The sequence below is a fragment of the Cinclus cinclus genome, chromosome 16, assembly GCF_963662255.1.
Source record: "Cinclus cinclus chromosome 16, bCinCin1.1, whole genome shotgun sequence".
NCBI classification, from domain to species: domain Eukaryota; kingdom Metazoa; phylum Chordata; class Aves; order Passeriformes; family Cinclidae; genus Cinclus; species Cinclus cinclus.
Genome location: NC_085061.1, coordinates 4,823,502 through 4,840,851, shown reverse-complemented (window position 1 = coordinate 4,840,851; position 17,350 = coordinate 4,823,502). Strand labels below are relative to the sequence as shown.

At 45.3% G+C, this 17,350-nt stretch overlaps 1 protein-coding gene across 1 annotated transcript in view; it reads right to left on the bottom strand.

The window, feature by feature from the left end:
• MAD1L1 (mitotic arrest deficient 1 like 1) overlaps positions 1–17,350 on the bottom strand; it is a 343,907-nt gene that overhangs the window by 77,662 nt on the left and 248,895 nt on the right. Inside the window, exon 16 of the mRNA XM_062503321.1 lies at positions 11,202–11,392. Within this exon, the coding sequence (XP_062359305.1) occupies positions 11,202–11,392 (191 nt within the window). The remainder of the gene's footprint in view (positions 1–11,201; positions 11,393–17,350) is intronic.

Genomic DNA, 17,350 nt, shown 5'->3' with positions numbered 1-17,350 from the left:
TACTGCAGCTATTAAATCTTCCCTTTTGAAGAGGCTCCCGAGCAGGATCCATCCCAACCCGAGCGTTAACGTGCTGGGGGCACAGCCCTGATGCTCTGCACAGAGCAAAGAGGAAATGGAAATGCTGGAACAAGCACTTTGGCACAGCTTCTTGGCTGGACTAAAGGTTTATTCCTGGGATGCTGCTTTCCTGCAGACTAAGGAAAATTAAATTTAGCACTTTGCAAATAAATAGGTTAGGGCTGAAAGGACACTATTTAGGAATTTACTGCACACAGCAGCCTCAGAGATTATAGATCCATCACCATCTATTACCTTGCTAGTTACTGCTTCCACTCTGTCTATCTTCCCTACTTACAGAGTGGTCCTTTCATCAGGTCTTTTTCTGTTCCAACTTGAAACTGTCATCACTCTAATGGAATTATATGAAGAAAAACATCTTTAGGCTGCAGTGACTGCCAAAAAAGCCAAGGACAACTCCTGTGCTTCCTCAGAACAACATGGTGGGATTCGTGCCTGACAGAGACATGCACAGATGTCTGACACCCTCCTGAGCAGCACAGCAAGGGACAGCTGTTTACACACATGCCCAAAACCTCTGGGCCTCCCTGAAACTGTCAGCTGGGCCTTTTTAACACTCACAAACACAGGAGGCTTCTCAGGGACCAGCAAACTGACAGCTGATGGCAACCCTTGCTGCACATTCATCATAGCTACATGGCACCTGGCAGTCACCAAAGGCACCAACACAATTATAAACCCAACCTCGTGCTGCTCTCCACTCTCTGCTTCAGAGAAAAATCATCTGCACACAGTTCCCTCTCCAGGGTCGGATATATCCTGGACATGCAAAGTGACACCAGCACATGCAACACTCCCCAGAGCCTCCCAATAAGACAGACAAACCTCTGCTTAAAAATGAGAACTTCCCAGAACGTGGCTGAGATAGATCTACTGTTATCAGCTACTTGCTTTAGCTGAAACAGATCAGGAAAATTTCCACAAAACAAATTAAAATTTTCAAGCCTCAATTTGATATATTCCCTACAAGATACAGGCAGACTGGTTTGTTTTCTTCTGGAAGCAAAAGATGCCATCAAAAGATAATCTTGGGAGTTACCAAAGCTGGAGGTCATCCTCAGCTCTCAAATTCCCTGCTTCCCCCAAAATGTGATTTAGCTACAGATCCTTATAAGACAGATTTGACATAAAATACTTTTTGGAACTTCTTCCTCTTAGGACATTCTCATGCAATTGGCAAAATAGAAAATACATTAGATACAAAGGCCTAAAACAGTACTAAGTTACCTGCTCAATGCATGAACACCCACATGGGGCAGCAGGAATGGATTTTGTGTGGAGTTACAATGATTCATGGACTGCCTATTTGAAGCAAATGTGAGAACAGGAAAGGTTTTGCTAGCATTTCCATGAATGTGAATGAAGACAGTTGATACATTATTAAATCCTTAACATTATCCTTAAATTCCTGGAGCTGTATCCATGTGAAGTATTAATTCCTAAAGTATACACCTAAGGAGCTGAGCTGCAAGCACTGGTGCTCTGTAGTGTCAGGGAGAAATCCACCAGAATCCCAACAGTCAGTCCTTGCACACAGCTCTCCAGCAGGATTTTCAGGGCACTGCTGATTTCTGTCACTGCTCTGAGGACACAGCAATACCAATGGATTGACACTGCACCACTGATGGGACATGTTATGATCTGGAGAGCCCGTGAAGCACATCATGCTGAAGAATGCCCAATGTTATGAAGTGCAACAAACTCTCAGGAAATGCAACAGTTGGATGCCTGATGTGTTTCCAACCCTCTCCAGCAGTAGCTGCCTTCTCACAGTGGTAGGATGCCTCAGAGCAAAGTAGAAAGCACACAGTATTTATTATTTTTGCTTTTCTACAAGTGGTTTCATTAAAAAAAAAAAAGCCTCTGTTTAGATGAAGGTCTTGGGGAAAACCCAAACACAGTACAGACTGGGATCCCATGAAGGAGAGCTGCCTACAAAGCTCTTATCTTAAGCTGGCAAGCCAGTTTGAGAGAAAGCATGTTAACTGGTTTATGCTATGCCAACTTCATGATTAAGAACCATGTAAGAATTGAGCTTTTAGACTGTGAAGTGTGGAAGAAATACAAAGATGATAGAGGAATTGTATGGCTCTGAGATGCTGGCTCTTGTCTCACTCCCGATGAGTGAGACAGCTCCTCTGGCTGCCAAAGGGGACCTGTGACCCATTCTCTGCTTCTCACTAAGCCACTCACTCCATCTTTCCCCCTCACCTGCCAAATGAGGTGAGAAAGAGCAACCACCTCATCACCCCAACTGAATTTAGGCTAAAATTTTTCTACAGAAATCCTACATGAAGGCACAACACAAGCATTTATATTTACAACTAATAAAGGAGAAGACCTTTATATGAGCCCATACTTTCAGATGGAGGCAACAGATGTTCCAGGGCCACACCAGCATAGGAACCTTTTGCTGTGTTTCCATACCTGTGAATAATTTTTGTGCACACAAACACACACCCTCTTCCCTCCCTGAAGGTTAGAAAATCTTCTGCCCCAGACAAGCATGAGTAGTAGCTGTAACTCCCAAAAGAAGAGATAAGTCCTAATTATATTTGTGTTTAAGCAATGTGCTGCTTACTCGAGACAGAAGAGAGGCAGTGACTGCCACCCACTCCCAGTGGTGCCTTTGTGCAGGCTGAGCTGTGCTGCCATGACCTGGGCACTCACATGCTGGTGGGTGCTTTGCTGGATGTTACCAGCTGCATCTCAGAGCTGTTTCCTGGAACTAACTGCTTTTCCTAGAGGTCTTCTCACAAACCTGTTCCTGGAACATACAGGGGAAAGGTGAAGGAGTGGTACAAAAGCCCTCTTGAATTCCCTTAGCAATGCTCTGGCTGCATGCCCTCTGTGACACCAACACCCCTCACAGCCAGCTGAAGAGAAGCTTTGGGGTGTTCATGGGGAATCACAAGTGGAGGAAAGGTTCACAGGGATTGCTGAAGTCCCTGGCAGCACTGGTCACACAGGGAGGGCACAGAAGATGATGCTGTGACAGTCTTGCTCTGCCTTGGAGCAGATCAACAGAAGCCCAGAATGTGCCCAAGGCACAAGAGCTGACCTGTCTCCTGCTTGTGTCACGAAACAACAGAGACTGTGGAGCAGCCAGGAAGACAGCTGAGATGCAGGGTTCCCAAAAAATCCAGGCTTTCTCCCCTTCAAGAGGATAAAAACCTCCAGCAATTTCTGCTCCTTTTCATGTGCAGCTTTGAACAGAACCACATGCAAGCGACCAGCAGGTTGTGGCTTGCTGACACGGCTCTGCATGTTCTGCAAAATCACAAGAGAGCAGCCAGGGACAGTAACAAGCGTGCATCAAAAGCTGCTTTGCAAAACACCCATTTCATGTGTGCTGCAGCGAGGCTTGGTATTCCCCCACCAACCAGACTCCAAGGCAATGCCTTTTCCTTAAACAGTGATGATCACACAACTCTGAAGAAGAAAATCTTTTCAAACTCAAACAAACAAACAAACAAACAAATAAATAAACACTTAGAAGATATTTAATGCCAGCTGGAAGTGGTAGGCACCAACAGAAAAGGAAAAGAGCACCAGTGGTGCTCCAAGCCCCCACCCCTCTCAGGATGCACCATGTGCCCCAGGGACAATTTCCTGCATCCACCGCTGTGCAAGAAAAAGCCATCTGCCCTGGTTACATCTCCAACCCATCCACATGCAGCTTCCCCACCACGGGACATTTTGAAAAGCTTCTCAAACCCTTGTGAGTCCATGAATTATAATATCCTGCATCCAGGTGAGAGGGACAGAGAAAACCAGGAGGTTGACTGACCTAGAGCAGAGTCACGCGGCGATTTAGCGGCAGAGATGGGAACAGGAATCCAGGAGGGGTTTTGCTTATGTCCCCTCCGCTTTATCCCTTTTTTTAACACTGTCTTCATGTCACATTGCGTAAACACATTCCTGCCAGCCCACACAGTCCTTTGTAAGCTGTTCAAACACAGCAGCAGGAGGACACAGACATCCTCCTCTCCCGAGACGTCCCACAGGGACACCGGGCACAGCCAGAGACAAGAACGACTCTTCTTCAGCAAATTGCAATCACACGGGTGCTGGGGACGTGGTGGGGGGCAGAGAAGAGGGAGAAGGTTTTATCAGAGCAGGTAAGGCAGCCAGGACCTGCTCTGCTCCTGCTCGCTGGCACTGCCACCTCTGTGCTGGGCAGGGCTGCCTGGCTCTGCCCCGTGACACAAGGATGGAGTCACAGGCTCCCATTTGGGGCACAGGCATGACCTGCCCCATGTCCACCCCATGTCCTTCCAGGGCCACACATGTTGCCACACCAGCCTGGATACTCTGGTTTAATTAAATTCTTATCAGTGACCTGTGCTCCTTGATGGCGCACGTGACTCACCCCAGAAAGCACAGGCTCCTGTTTCATTAAATAAGAAATATTTCAATGAAGGTGATTCAGAGGGAGATAAACTGCAAAGTTATTAAAAAATAGATGTATTCCAATGATTTTGTTATTTATTGTTATTGCAGAATCGTAGAATCATTTAAGTTGGAGAAGACCTTTACGATCACTGAGTCCAACTGTAAATCTAATGCTGCAAAGGCCACCAGAAGCCCAGGAAAGATGGTGAGGTCTTTCAGCTGGGATGGCTGATGCCTGCCACAGCCTGGATGAGGCTATCATCAGTTCTCACAGTGACAGGGCTGAAGTCAGGTGAAGAAATTGTGTGAGTAACTCAAAAGCTGCTTTTTTTCAGTGCCCTCCTCCTTGTTCAAAAGAAGTGCAGACAGAGGCAGAAGTCATGGAGTGCAAGGAGGGTGCTGTGGGAGGGAAACCTGGCAATACTGTAGAGGTACTGCCATGTGGTTGGAGAAAGAAGGAGCAAAGGGAAAGGAAAGTGCAAAAGCAACTTGATGGTCAGCAGCTGATGACTGCAAAACAAACAGAAGTGCAGAGAGCCTGAAGCTCAAATGGCACCTGAGAGCCAACCTCATGTTTCCTGTCCCAAACCAGGCCTGCTTCTGTGAAGTGACAGGTTTTGTATCTGGCTCACCAGGTAACACATCAGTCAGTCCAACACAGAGGATGCACCCTCAAGCAAGAGAAATCTCTGACCTTTCAGAAAGCCTCACCCATCCCATTCTTCTGCTAGTCAGGAAAGACTCTGTCACTGGAATAATGCTCCAACATCATCAACATGAATTACCTCCATGCCTGGATCTACCTTGGCAGACTCACAGAGGCATGGCAGGAAGGGAAGCAAGTAGTGCCAACACACTGGAAATGGGTACTGTGCCAGACTGGCAGGAAACGGGGGAGGATATTCCCCACCCCAAAGGTGCTCTGTGCTCCCACCAGCACCATCCATTTACCCACACTGCATCTCAGTGACATTGGCAGGAGCATCATCCACCTTGGACAGGTGGGGAAGAGAGGCACACAAAGAACATTCCCTTTGTTCAGCTGGAAGAAGGCTTCAGGCTTTCGCTCAGATATTCTGCAGTCTAAATTCTAAATTCTAAAGGAAAACCTTCCGTTAGGTTTTTCCAGTATACTCAAGATGACTGGCTGAATCAAAAACAACAAAAGAAAAAGCCCTAATGTGCACTAGGGAATAGGCAGTTGTTCAGGGAAGCATATGCAGTAAGAGAGAAACCATGTAAGGAAGAAAAAAAGCATGAAGAAGAGCAGTTTGAAGACAGTAGCAAGAATTAAAGTTAGGTCCTAACACAAAACAGGCTGCTATAATATCTGAAAGAAAATTACATGTAGGAAATTTAAACAGAGGATTTGATGCTGTAACACCATAGATTGCTCAGCAGCTCTTTTTAGAGGCTGCTGATTAGTGAAGCCCAGGATGGGTGCTGGCTGACCCCTCCAGGAATCCCAGCAATCATCCAGCAGGAAGGCACCACGCTCCCGGAGCCGAGCTGAAATCAAGCCTCCAACAACAAATTGAAAACACGAAAATTAAATAACTTGCAATTAACAAGAATGAGGAGTTAAGAGTGGCCTACAGTCCCTAATCAATCTCTTGCTGCCTGGCCTGCTCCACCGATGAGCCCCATTGTTAGTTTTGATTGTGTGTGCAAGAGTGCGAGGCGGCGGCTGCAAGAATAGCTCTCCATCAAAACTGATTTCCTTCTCCCCTCGAGACTCATCAAGGGTGAAGAGAAGGGGAGAAGATAGAGATACAAAAAGAAACAAACAGCTAGAACAGGCTTCTCCAAGACACTCTGTGAGGTTTGAGGAGGAGTAACTAAAACTGCAGGTACGCCAAGGATGTGGACTCAAGAATCACAGCTCTCAACAGTGCTGTCAGCTTCAAGATGAAACAAGAGCACTCAGGAGAATAAAAGTAATCCCTGCATTAACCATCCTGCTTATTCTGAGCTGTACATCATTCACCAGCGTACCCTGGCCAGACTGGTACTCAGACTGTGCTGGAATCTCAGCAGACCAGACTCTCTCTGCAAGTTTAACCACACAAGTTTTGCCTCCTCCTTTCAGCCAGCAGCTTGTCAGCATCACTTGGTGTTTGAAAAACAGCCTCCAAGCTCTTTCTTGTTCAATCCAGCCTCCTCCCCCTCACAAAGACAAGAGAATTAAACTATTGCATCTTGTATGCACTGCTGCCCTGTTATGTTTTACACTCCTGGCCCATACAGAAGCAAGAGGACAGTGAGGTACCCAAGCCATGGGGCAAGCTAAGGAGTACTGGGCAGTTCAAGGTGGTGTCTGTCCTTCCACCATGCCCTTCTTCCACTCAAAGGAAAGAAATACCCCACATCATTTTTCTACCCTTATGCTCAGCCCCTGCACCCAACAGCGATCCACATCAGAAGCAAGTGCTCACTTTTCAGGTGGCCCTGTAAAGTTTGATAGTTACAGATCTGCAAACTAATTCTGTATTTAACTCCTTAAAGAGGTGTGCAAAGACAGTGTAGGCACACCAGCTCTGCACAGCTTTTCAATTTATCAGGTTGTAGAAAAACCATTGATTTTACTTGACTTTGTGACTGTACTACCAACCCAACAGGACACCAGTAAAGGTTTTATTTTACAGCAAGAGGTGCCAGCCCTGGAGCAGGCCACATTCTCAAGCTACATCAAGATGCTTCTGGTTTTGTTTGCTGTCTGGTATCTTGGGTATTCTCTCTCAAGGAATACAGCCTATCAACCTGGAGATGCTCTTCAATGAACTGCTGATGTTTGGGTTTTCATTTGATAATTTTGACAGAAAATAACAGCACGGGTGAGACCGTGTTGAAGCAGGGAGAGTTCTGTGCTCTGCAAGACTAAGCTCTGATGATACAGAAAATATCTGTCTAAAGGCAGCCTTGTGGCCAGGATTATTGATGAGCTCAGACACATAACACCACTGTGGCACTGGAAAGGGTTTGTCTGGTTTAACTTCCTTCCCAACCAATTTAGACCCAAATAATTTAGGCATGTATTATCAAGAAATCTGAGCACTCCTTTCTAACAAAGTAGAGCAATCTGACACCAGAAAGATTCAATTGCACAGGATCAGACTGATGACCTGTTCAGCCCAGGATCTTTTCAAAGTGACCAGCCCCACATTCATGTTGCAACACTGGAAACAGTTTACCTGAAGCACTGAGAATAATCAAGAACAGATTGCTCCTTCTTCTTCACTCAAGTCTTTATTCCCATCTCCAAAGGATGGACTTGGAATGTTGCCAAGTACAGAAGCAGCAAAATCACTTGTATACCCAAGCCAAAAAGTAAGCAGCATGAAGGGGAATTCTCTTCCTAACATCAACAGTAAGGAGTTGCCTTTACACCTCCAAGCAAAAAGGTCTGAATGTCCCTACTGTGGGTAAATGTACACATTTAATGTAAAAATAGATATTATTATCTGTCCACAAAGATATCCTAACATTTTAGCAAATGCAGTGGCCTCCTGCTCTCAGTAGTTCCTTGAAGCCATAGGGTCTATCAAATAGAAGGATTTCTACTCTTTTTCTTTTAAATTGATTGAACTCAAATGCTTTGGCTGGGACTGTGTCCATAGGCACACAAAAAGAAAAAAAACCTGCGATTTAATTTCTTTCCACTGTTTGTTCATTTGTAGAAGTGTCTCCAAATCATCTCCTCTTCAAATTTGACCAGTCTTTCTGTTTACTGAAGGACTTTCTTTGTCTGAAACAATTGTCACTGCCTTTCTAAAGACCTCATTTCCTTACTCCCATTCAGGACCCAGCCAGAGACAAGGATAAACAGCACAGTGTATGCCTGGTCAGGCAATGACAGCCTGATTTGCCACCTCCTCATTCCGAGCTGGATAAACTGCTCCAGAGGCTCCACAGCAACTTTTGGTGGTTTTAACAGATATCTTTAATGGCTTGTTACAAAGGCAGTCGAGGCAGTTCCTGGATATCTGATGGGTGGGCTGGTCTAGACACACCAGTGAAGCATCACACGGAACACAAAGTCCGGACACATCCAGTGGAGCAGCAACAGGAATGGAATACGAAACTGTCAAGTGCCCCAGGAGCTACAGTGCATTACAATCCACAAAAAATCATCAGAATCCAAACTCCTGGTGAGGAATCTGTAACAGCCTTTCCACAGCGTTTAATTGACACAATAAAAAGGAGCAAGCAAACGGGAGCTGTGAAGCCTGAGCGGTGCCTTTCTGCCCACGCACTCATAGAGGGGCTGAAAATCACTGGGACATCCTTCAAGCTGATGAGCTCATCTGTTGCACCGATAGGGATCACCAATAAATACTGGTATGGTTTCATTAGAATTCAGTGCTCACTTACAGATGCAGTCATTGACATTCCCAGCACAGCACTGTGATTAACCCTTTCATTGGAGCTGTAATCCCAATTAATACAAACTGGCTGGACACATACAGCAGGTAGATAATAAGCTCCACTATAGTAACAGCACACCTTGGCCAGGAAAACCAAGCACATCTTTCATCTTCATTTAGCTTTGAAGGGGTTACACTACAGGAGTTCCTACTGTATCCCTCACTTAAAATTGAATGCCACCAGCAGTGCTACTGAAATATGTTTTTAAAGTTTACAGCCAAACCACAGAAGCTTGTAAAGTGCCAAGGGACTTCTCTGGTTTAATTATATAGACCCTGTTCCATAAACTGCTTGAATAGAATAAACACAAATAGCATCCATGCTTTGTGACCTCTCTGGGTTAATGAAATGCACACAAACACCCACAGTCTGCTATGGCTCAGAAATTCCACAGCATAAACACACAACCCTGCTGGAAGCTGTAGTCAGGATTCAAGCCTTCATACGTATATGAGAATCAGCTGCCTGAACTCAGCAAGGAAATAATTTGTTGTTTATATTCTACTACTATTCAAAGCTGCAGTCAGTGGGAATTGTCTGTGATTTACTGAACAGAGAGAAAGAGTCTGAAATTTTCTAGTTCATGTTGTAATTAGCAAATCTGCTCCTCTTGTCCGGAGAGGTGGTGAGGTAAGAGAAGCTGAGGAATTTCCAGAATCAATAAATGACCCACGCTCGGGTCTAAGAAATGTCAGATCTTCTCTATCAGGTGACACTCACTTCCATCCTTGGGACATACTTGGGAATAAACACTGGATTGAAGAAGAAAAAGCAAGAATAATGTGTAGAGAGAGAAATCTGTACTTTAGTATACCCTCTCCTGCATATAAATTATGTATATTGCCATTTCACCAAGGAGAGTTTCCTTCTACCAGTGACAAGCTCCTGAGCTGCCAGCCAGTTCTCGTTCATGTGGCCAGCATACAATTTTCTCACATTTCTCCAAGTATGCATCTCTCCTGTGGTGCAGAAAAAACTGCAACTTGTACTGTCCAGCTATGGCATTCAACAGACATCTCCAGGAGTCTGCTGAAGTTTCATTCATTAAATATTTAACACTACAGGTGTGAGCACAGGTCTCTGGAGATGTTAGAGCAGCACTGCACCATCTCAACAGAGAACTGTTTTCAGGATTAAATAGCAGGACCTTAAAACCAACAGAATTATTCTCTTCCCTAGGCACTGAGCTTTCTTTTATTGCTGCCATGTGCTTCAGGTCATCCAGAACTCTCCTAAGGCAGGTCAGTATGACTGTTTTGGGGCTATTTTCCTAGTTTTACTGAAGATCCTAGCTGCTCTCTTATGCACACCCTGACTTGCTTTATTTGTTGGGGGGTTTTTTGTTTGTTTTTTGTTTTTTTTTCCTGAGGCACTGAAGTTGCAGAACAGGGAAATGTTTGTCCTGTTATGTAGAGAAACAATCTGGCAACCATCCACATGTGGCACACAGCTGTAGGTCTGCAGAAACAGAACTTTCCCACTTCATACTACAGGGGTCCCTCCTGTACTGAACACCTCCAAACTCCTTCATAAAGGACATCTGCCCTAGGGAGTATCAGTGGGAGGCAGGTATGAGTTTAAGTGCTGCTACATTTGCCACAGAGAAGAACCAAGTTCTCCCACTGACCTGTAATCTTGGGCTGTTGGCACTTGAACCAATCTGAAGACAGGACTTAACATCCTGGTGACTTCTAATATCACACCTCAGCTCTCTAAGTCATCAGCCTAAGTTTGCCAGCTGAAAGGCAACACAGAAGAAAAACAGCCCCTCTATCAAGCCACAACCTCACAGCCCACCTAGCCAGACCAGAAGACAGACTGTTATTGCTATTCATCTGTGCTGCTCACAGAAATGGCACTTCACACACACCAGGATAAGCTGCTGCTCAAAAGGGATTCCAATTTACATAAAGACAAGATGATGACAGGCAGACAAGCTGGAGGATGGCAAAGAAACATAGGGACATATATCTCATAGTGAAGTAATGATGAGCCTTGATGGTTACATAAGGTTTTATTACTGCAGCATATAGCTGATAATATAAAAAGGTGAAGTGCCAAGCCAGATGCCTGAGGTATTATGCATATATAGTCCCTTCTCTTTATTCCAGACTTTGATACATAAGTGGGAGACCAGATGTCAAACCTCCTACTTTTTAACAGAAGAAAGAATCTCCACTGCCACATAGCAGGGGGCAGTGATTTTCCAGTCTAATCACTGAGAAAGAGCAAATACAGCCTGGCACGTTGAACACCACGAACCCAAAGAAGCAGGTGCAGCCAGGGGTGCACAGACCTACCTTGAAAAGCAGGCAGTCCCCCTGGTGCTCGGCGTAGATGGAGCTGAGCCTGTACTGGTTCTCCGTGGTGATGTCGATCTGGTAGCCCGTGAGTGTGTAGCACACCTTGCGGAACTCCTGGATCTTGGTCTGGAAAACTTCTTTCAGGCGCTGGTTTTTCAGTTCTGCACTTTCCACTTGCTTCTTCAGCTCTGGGTAAGGGAAGAAAATGGGTACTGTCTTATATGTCACCGGCACAGAACCCTTGTGCTGTACTTACAGTGCTAGCCAAACTGAGTGAATTGAAAAGGTTAATTAAAAAGTGAATTAAGGAGGCAGAGTAAAGAAACAAGCAAGTCGGATGCCTCTTCTCCTGGCCCCAGCAGACCAAAAGATAGTAAACTGGGGAGTGAGGAAAACAGACGTGTCTTGATGGGATGGATTTCTCTTTTGCTCAGCCAGTCTTTTAACAACACACTACAAAAATTCAAAGCTCTAGTTTCCATTTCCCAACATGCACATGTCTTGTTTTCCACGCGGAACCCAAGAGAAGGGTGTTCCTCTACACAAAGCAATAAAGTGGAAAAACGGTCCGAAAGACGCCTCCTATGGCTGCATCAGGAGGAAGCTGCCTACAAGGGAAATCTCCTCCAATGGAGGAGATTTGAGGTAAGTGCTTTGATCTCAAATTGACACACTGCTTAGGAATCCCTCAAGGTTTGGGAAGGGGCTTTTATTGTGATAAAAAGCCTGGAGAGCACCTCTGCCTCTTTGCATTTGCTACCTTAACTGGCTAGTCCCTATCAGAGAGGTCCTGGGAGACTCCCTGCCACTCACCCTGTGTTTTATTGCTACAAAGGGAGCTGCCAGTACTGTGAATCCTTCAAGAGGATACACAACAATTACCATGAATCTTTCACCCAAGGTGCCTTCTGAGTAATTAAACCTCGATTTATCATCCCATTAATTACAGAGATTGGCTTTACTTTAATATACACTAGAGATGCCTTACAAGTCAGCCTGTTTTATCAACACTGCAGTCCAGGGTTAGGAAAAATCCTGACTCTTTCTAACAGCAAACAAATAGACTTCCTCAGTCGAATACCTCTTTGTCATTCTGAGGTTTAAGGCTTTGTGCTGTGATCAGAGACATAATTGCAGCATTTGTAGCCCATAAGTCTTTAGTTTAGCTAGTTCAGGTCCAGCAGCAGGACAGCAGGAACTTCAGAGCAAGGTGACTGCTGGAATATGAGGAATGTTTTTGGCTGGGTTTATAGAGCCCATACTAAAACATTATTGCTTCCCAAGTGAGCTTGGAAATTTTTTTGCTTTAGTACTTGCTGGAAAGTGTTTCCATTGGCCTCCCAGGCACAGCGCAGGGAGAATGTAGGATGGAACTGCAAGGCCAGGGACTTGCCAGTGACATTCACCTCTGAGCAGCTGCAGGCACACCAGGAGAATGCCAGTCACCTCTCATCTCCTGTACTGCTTTGGTTAGGCACTGTGGGTGGAAGGATAATTCAATGTGTTAAGTTAAAGTGCCTTAAATGCCACTGAGGATGCCCCTGCTCAGAAGTACTTTGGCCTTAATCCAACTCAGTATAATCCCCAGGCAAGGACAGGAACTCTTTAATGGTTAAAGAGAACTACATGTCCCTTTACTTCTGAGTGAGAGCATCCACACAGGGAGAGTTAACACCAGCTCCTCACCTTCAGCTAATCCAGCTCCACCTTCCTGAGCAGCTTCTGGTGGTGATGTACAAGCAATGATTGCCTCTACTCTTGGGCACCCCTAGCTGCACCTTGCTTTGTGAAGGGGAGCAAACCATTTGTGGAGAACATCACCAGTTGGTTCACTAAAACCCTGCTATCCAGGGAACCCCCCCAGTTGTAGGGGGACGTAAAGTAAGTAGAGAATATCCAAAGCACCCTTAATGGCCCACAGGGTTGTGTCTTACACACAGTCCCTTCTCAAGAGCTCAAAAAGGCTCCTTACTGACCACCCACCTTCCCACTCACAGCAACTCATCAATGTGTGATTAACTCAACTCTTCTCTGGATTATTACAACCTTTTCTCCATCATCTCAGCTGGGACTGGTCTTTGATTAATCAAGTAATCAGCCTCTGAAATTGGGAGGTTAATGGGTGGCCCTGACCTGGATATTCTCAGTTTTCATTTAGCTATGCAACTGTTAAGGACAAAGTCCTCTATACGAAAGTAAAAATTCAGTGACCACACTGCAGTGGTAAATAACATTTCGTCACTGTCAGAGACAGCCCTGCCTTTAATATATTGCCCATGTCAAACAGCAATATTTTTTTCCCTAATAAATGGAGCCTAGCCTTGGAAAAGTAAATCTGCCTCTTCTTACTGCATCTCAGAGGTTGCCTTTCCCAACTTTTATAACCTTGGAGGTGGATGGCACCCTAATTCATTAACTCCTTGAACAGTTTTCGTTACTCATAATGAGTTAGTGCCTTTTCCACTGTTTCGTCTCTCAGACTTGTTCCTGGCAGGGGCCACCAGGAGCATCCTCACCCCCACCCAACAGCGCTGGCCTAGTTAAACAACCCTCTGACTCTGCAATAGCAACTGAGTGATGGCAACTGCTTCCCTCCACTACCCTCAGGGTGAGAAAAGAAAAACTTTGACTACAATCAGTCTTTTATGCAAGAAATCTGGGGCTTTCCAGTGTAACTGAAGTACCAGGGAGCCTTCACCCCTGACTGCGTGCCCTTGCCACCTCTCCCTGCTGCTCCTCCTGGCCCTCTTTCCAGAGCCTGCAGCACTGCTGGTGTCCTGGCTGGAGGAATTCATCTGCATGAAAAACTTATCTGCTCGTTAGAGATGCCTTGTGTCAGCCACTGGCACAAGGTGCAGAACTCGGGAACTGCTAATGGAGATGCAGCTGAATGTGCCAGTGCCAGCCAGGGGTGGGATAAAGCCTTGTCTTCCCTTCCCTGACTCCACTGGGGCTTCTTTAACTCAGGGACAGAGCAGGAAAAAACCCAAGCAGGCACAGGGACCCAGTAGGAATGCCGGGGTTTGCAGCTGCCCCCAGTGCAAGGTCCATTGAACCCTGACTGTAAAACAGAGATTGCTCTTCCTTTACGCCCAATTAAGCCGCAGTCCTCAGCAGCTCAGCTCCAGCCCAGCTGGTGCCTCCCTCCCGCACTGGTTATCCCCTGGGAACAATTCCACCCGGGGCTATTGCTGGTTTAACTCAGGACAGCGCTCAGCACTGCGACTGCTCCCCTGCTTTCCACTGAGGGATCTGCTGGCACCACCAAGCAAGCACACCATGAGCAGGATCCGTGGAAGAGTAACTCCAGAAGAAGGTAAACTGAGAAGGTAAACTCAGATGGGAGCCCACTGCTGAAACAAAGCCATTCAAGATGTCCCAGGGTATCTTTCAGACCTTTCCACTGTACTTCTGCAGGAAAGAAGCATCCTGCAGGTTCTGTGTGATACCAGCCAGCCCCAGGCCAACATCTCAGACACCTTGGGGTGTCTAAAATGGCAAAGAACGTTTAATTTTAGGGCACCTATGGAGCCTCTCTGCACCGTGAGTCCAAGTACAGACCTGGCACCACAGATTCCCTGCACCCAGGCAGCAGGATAGCAGCATATGTACAGGCTTGGGGACAGTAATTAATCTTTCTAATATGTCCCCCATCAAGTGAAGATGTTAAGCTTAAAGACAGCTCATTGTTTGCTCTGTATCTGAATCCAAAGCTGTGAAACACTAATTCTTAAGCCTCACCTAATACCACTAATTCCCACCAAATTTCTAGCACAGTCAGGAAAAATTGATTTAAAACTCATAACTTGCACAGAGTGCAACTCAGCTGTTCCAGAGCAGTGTTTAAGGCTCAGCCACAGAGGCCATGGAACAGAGGAAGATCCTTTTGGGATGGACTAGGTGCAGTAGCAGAGCAGGGCTCCAGTGACAGCACTGATGTGCCCATCCCTTTTATCTGCCACCTACAGAAAACTGAACATCTTCATCCATTCAAATCTTTCCCAATGCTTGGAGAATTAGGATGAATTACATCTTTAACATACAGTATTTGAAAACCAGAATCTGTGCATTTAGAGAACCTGTTTGAGTTCCTGTATTTGACCTTGTTTCACTTGCACTACATGGGTGAGAGAAGTTGCAGAGGCCATGGATGGGGAAAGTCACACCACAAACACCCTGCATCCCAAAGAAGGGATACCAAAGCATCTCCGAGTTTATGAAAAAATAAAAACTGAGAAAATAAGCATGAGGTTATGCAGGCCATGCCTTGGTTGGGGGTAATGACTGGCCTGGGGAAAAAAAAAAAAAAAAAAAGAGAAGGGAGAGAACAGTAAAATATATAGAAATATTGTCCCATCTCCTTTGTATTCAGACTGAGAGTATGTACAAAAAGTTGCCTGTCCTGAAGACTTTGATGTGGAAAAAATATCCTTACTGAAAAAAAACTATTAATCTGTTAGAAAATTAATATTGCCAAATGATTAATTCCTCCTAATGATACTGCTACTTGAAACACCTTGTATTTTCATACACTTACATTGACTTTAATGAATAATTCAAACTATTTTGGATAAATAAATAAAATATGAGTTGGGCTTTTTTGGTCTCATACTGGAAATGTCACTGCTTTTTATTCCATTGCTTTGACGCTCCTTACATCTGAAACTGTTCAGAGCAGCCTGGAAATACCACAGCTTTGGCTCTTGCCCCAAGTTCAGCCAGGTCAATCAGTAACTACAGCAATCTCTACACCAAGAAAACCAAATTCGTGCTTAGCCTTTTCCCCAGGGAAAGAGGAGGAAACAATGTGACTCTGAGCATGCCAAAAGTGGCATGAAATTAAACGTATCACTAGTCTTTTCCAGGAAAATACAAATTTGTTCTGCCCGTCCTCAAAGATGCCACAAGCCATGTAGCTGCATTAATTCAGCTGCAATCCCAGTTAATAGATATCTCTCTCAGAAAAGCCTGCAGTCTTTCTGACTCTCCATTAAAGGTTACTTTCCCTCAGTGATGTGTTTGGGGGTCACTCACTCCAACACACACAGGATGAAGTATTTACACATCAATTCCTGTCCCTGCTAACCCTGCCAGGGTGCCTCAAGACAGATGCCACCCAACAGTGCTATGGAGGATGCTTCATTTTCACCAACCCTGCTTCACTGAAACAAGAGATTGCTTAAATTTTGTTTCCAGCTTACAGAACCACCTTGTTCACACAAGGTCCATAATGGGAAGAGGAAACACTGTTTTCTCAGTTCTAAGCAGCAAGGCACAATTATCTTTATTCTCCCCCATATACAGGAGCTGCTGCCATGCAGTGGCACCCCCCAACACCCCCAAACTGATACTGAATTACTCCATCCATTGCAGGTCTGTCCTTCCCAAGGGCCTTGTCCTTCTGCACAAGTGAAGGGACCCTTCCAGTCATTCCCCTGCTCAAACCCTGAGCTGAAATTTTCTTTGCCAGACTCAGTTTATGAGGAGCAGTCTCTGAGAAGAGTTCTGTGATATCCTGTGAAGGGCACAACATAAAAATAAATTGTATCGTGTTAAATAAAGGCTAATAGGAGAAGAGCTGAACATTTTCTGATGTAGGCAAGTTTATGACCATTGCTTTTGAGAAATAAAATTCGCTTTGCTAGATTTTATAGGCGTGTTTTATGCCTTGGGGGAGTGGGACCACGCAGCCCCACACCACCCCTACTCGACCTTACAGTCTGGCAGCCTCACACTGCTCTCTGCAAAACTTGAAATTTGTGACATTACAGCCATGAATTATAACTTTTCTTGAAGGTAAAAACAGTTTTATATTCAACAGACTGCACAGGCTGTTCAATTTGAAACCTAAGTGGTATTTATTTGATCAGTCAACACTGGTTTATTTTTAAACCGTGTATGTACCATATGGTTCAATGCACCTCCCAGCCCCCTCCTCCAGCCACCAGCTTGCCCTTCCAGCAGCTCTGGGGAGAGTTTTCAAAGGCAGCACAGCACAAGTAAAGGTCCCCAACACCATGACCAGCTGCAGCTCTTGCCCTGCCCAAGAACTCTCCACTAAAATAAGGTTGGCTGAGGGCCCCATTTCAGACAACCCATGTACCTTTACAAAGGTACTCCTTCTTGGAAAGCAGTCAATAATTAAT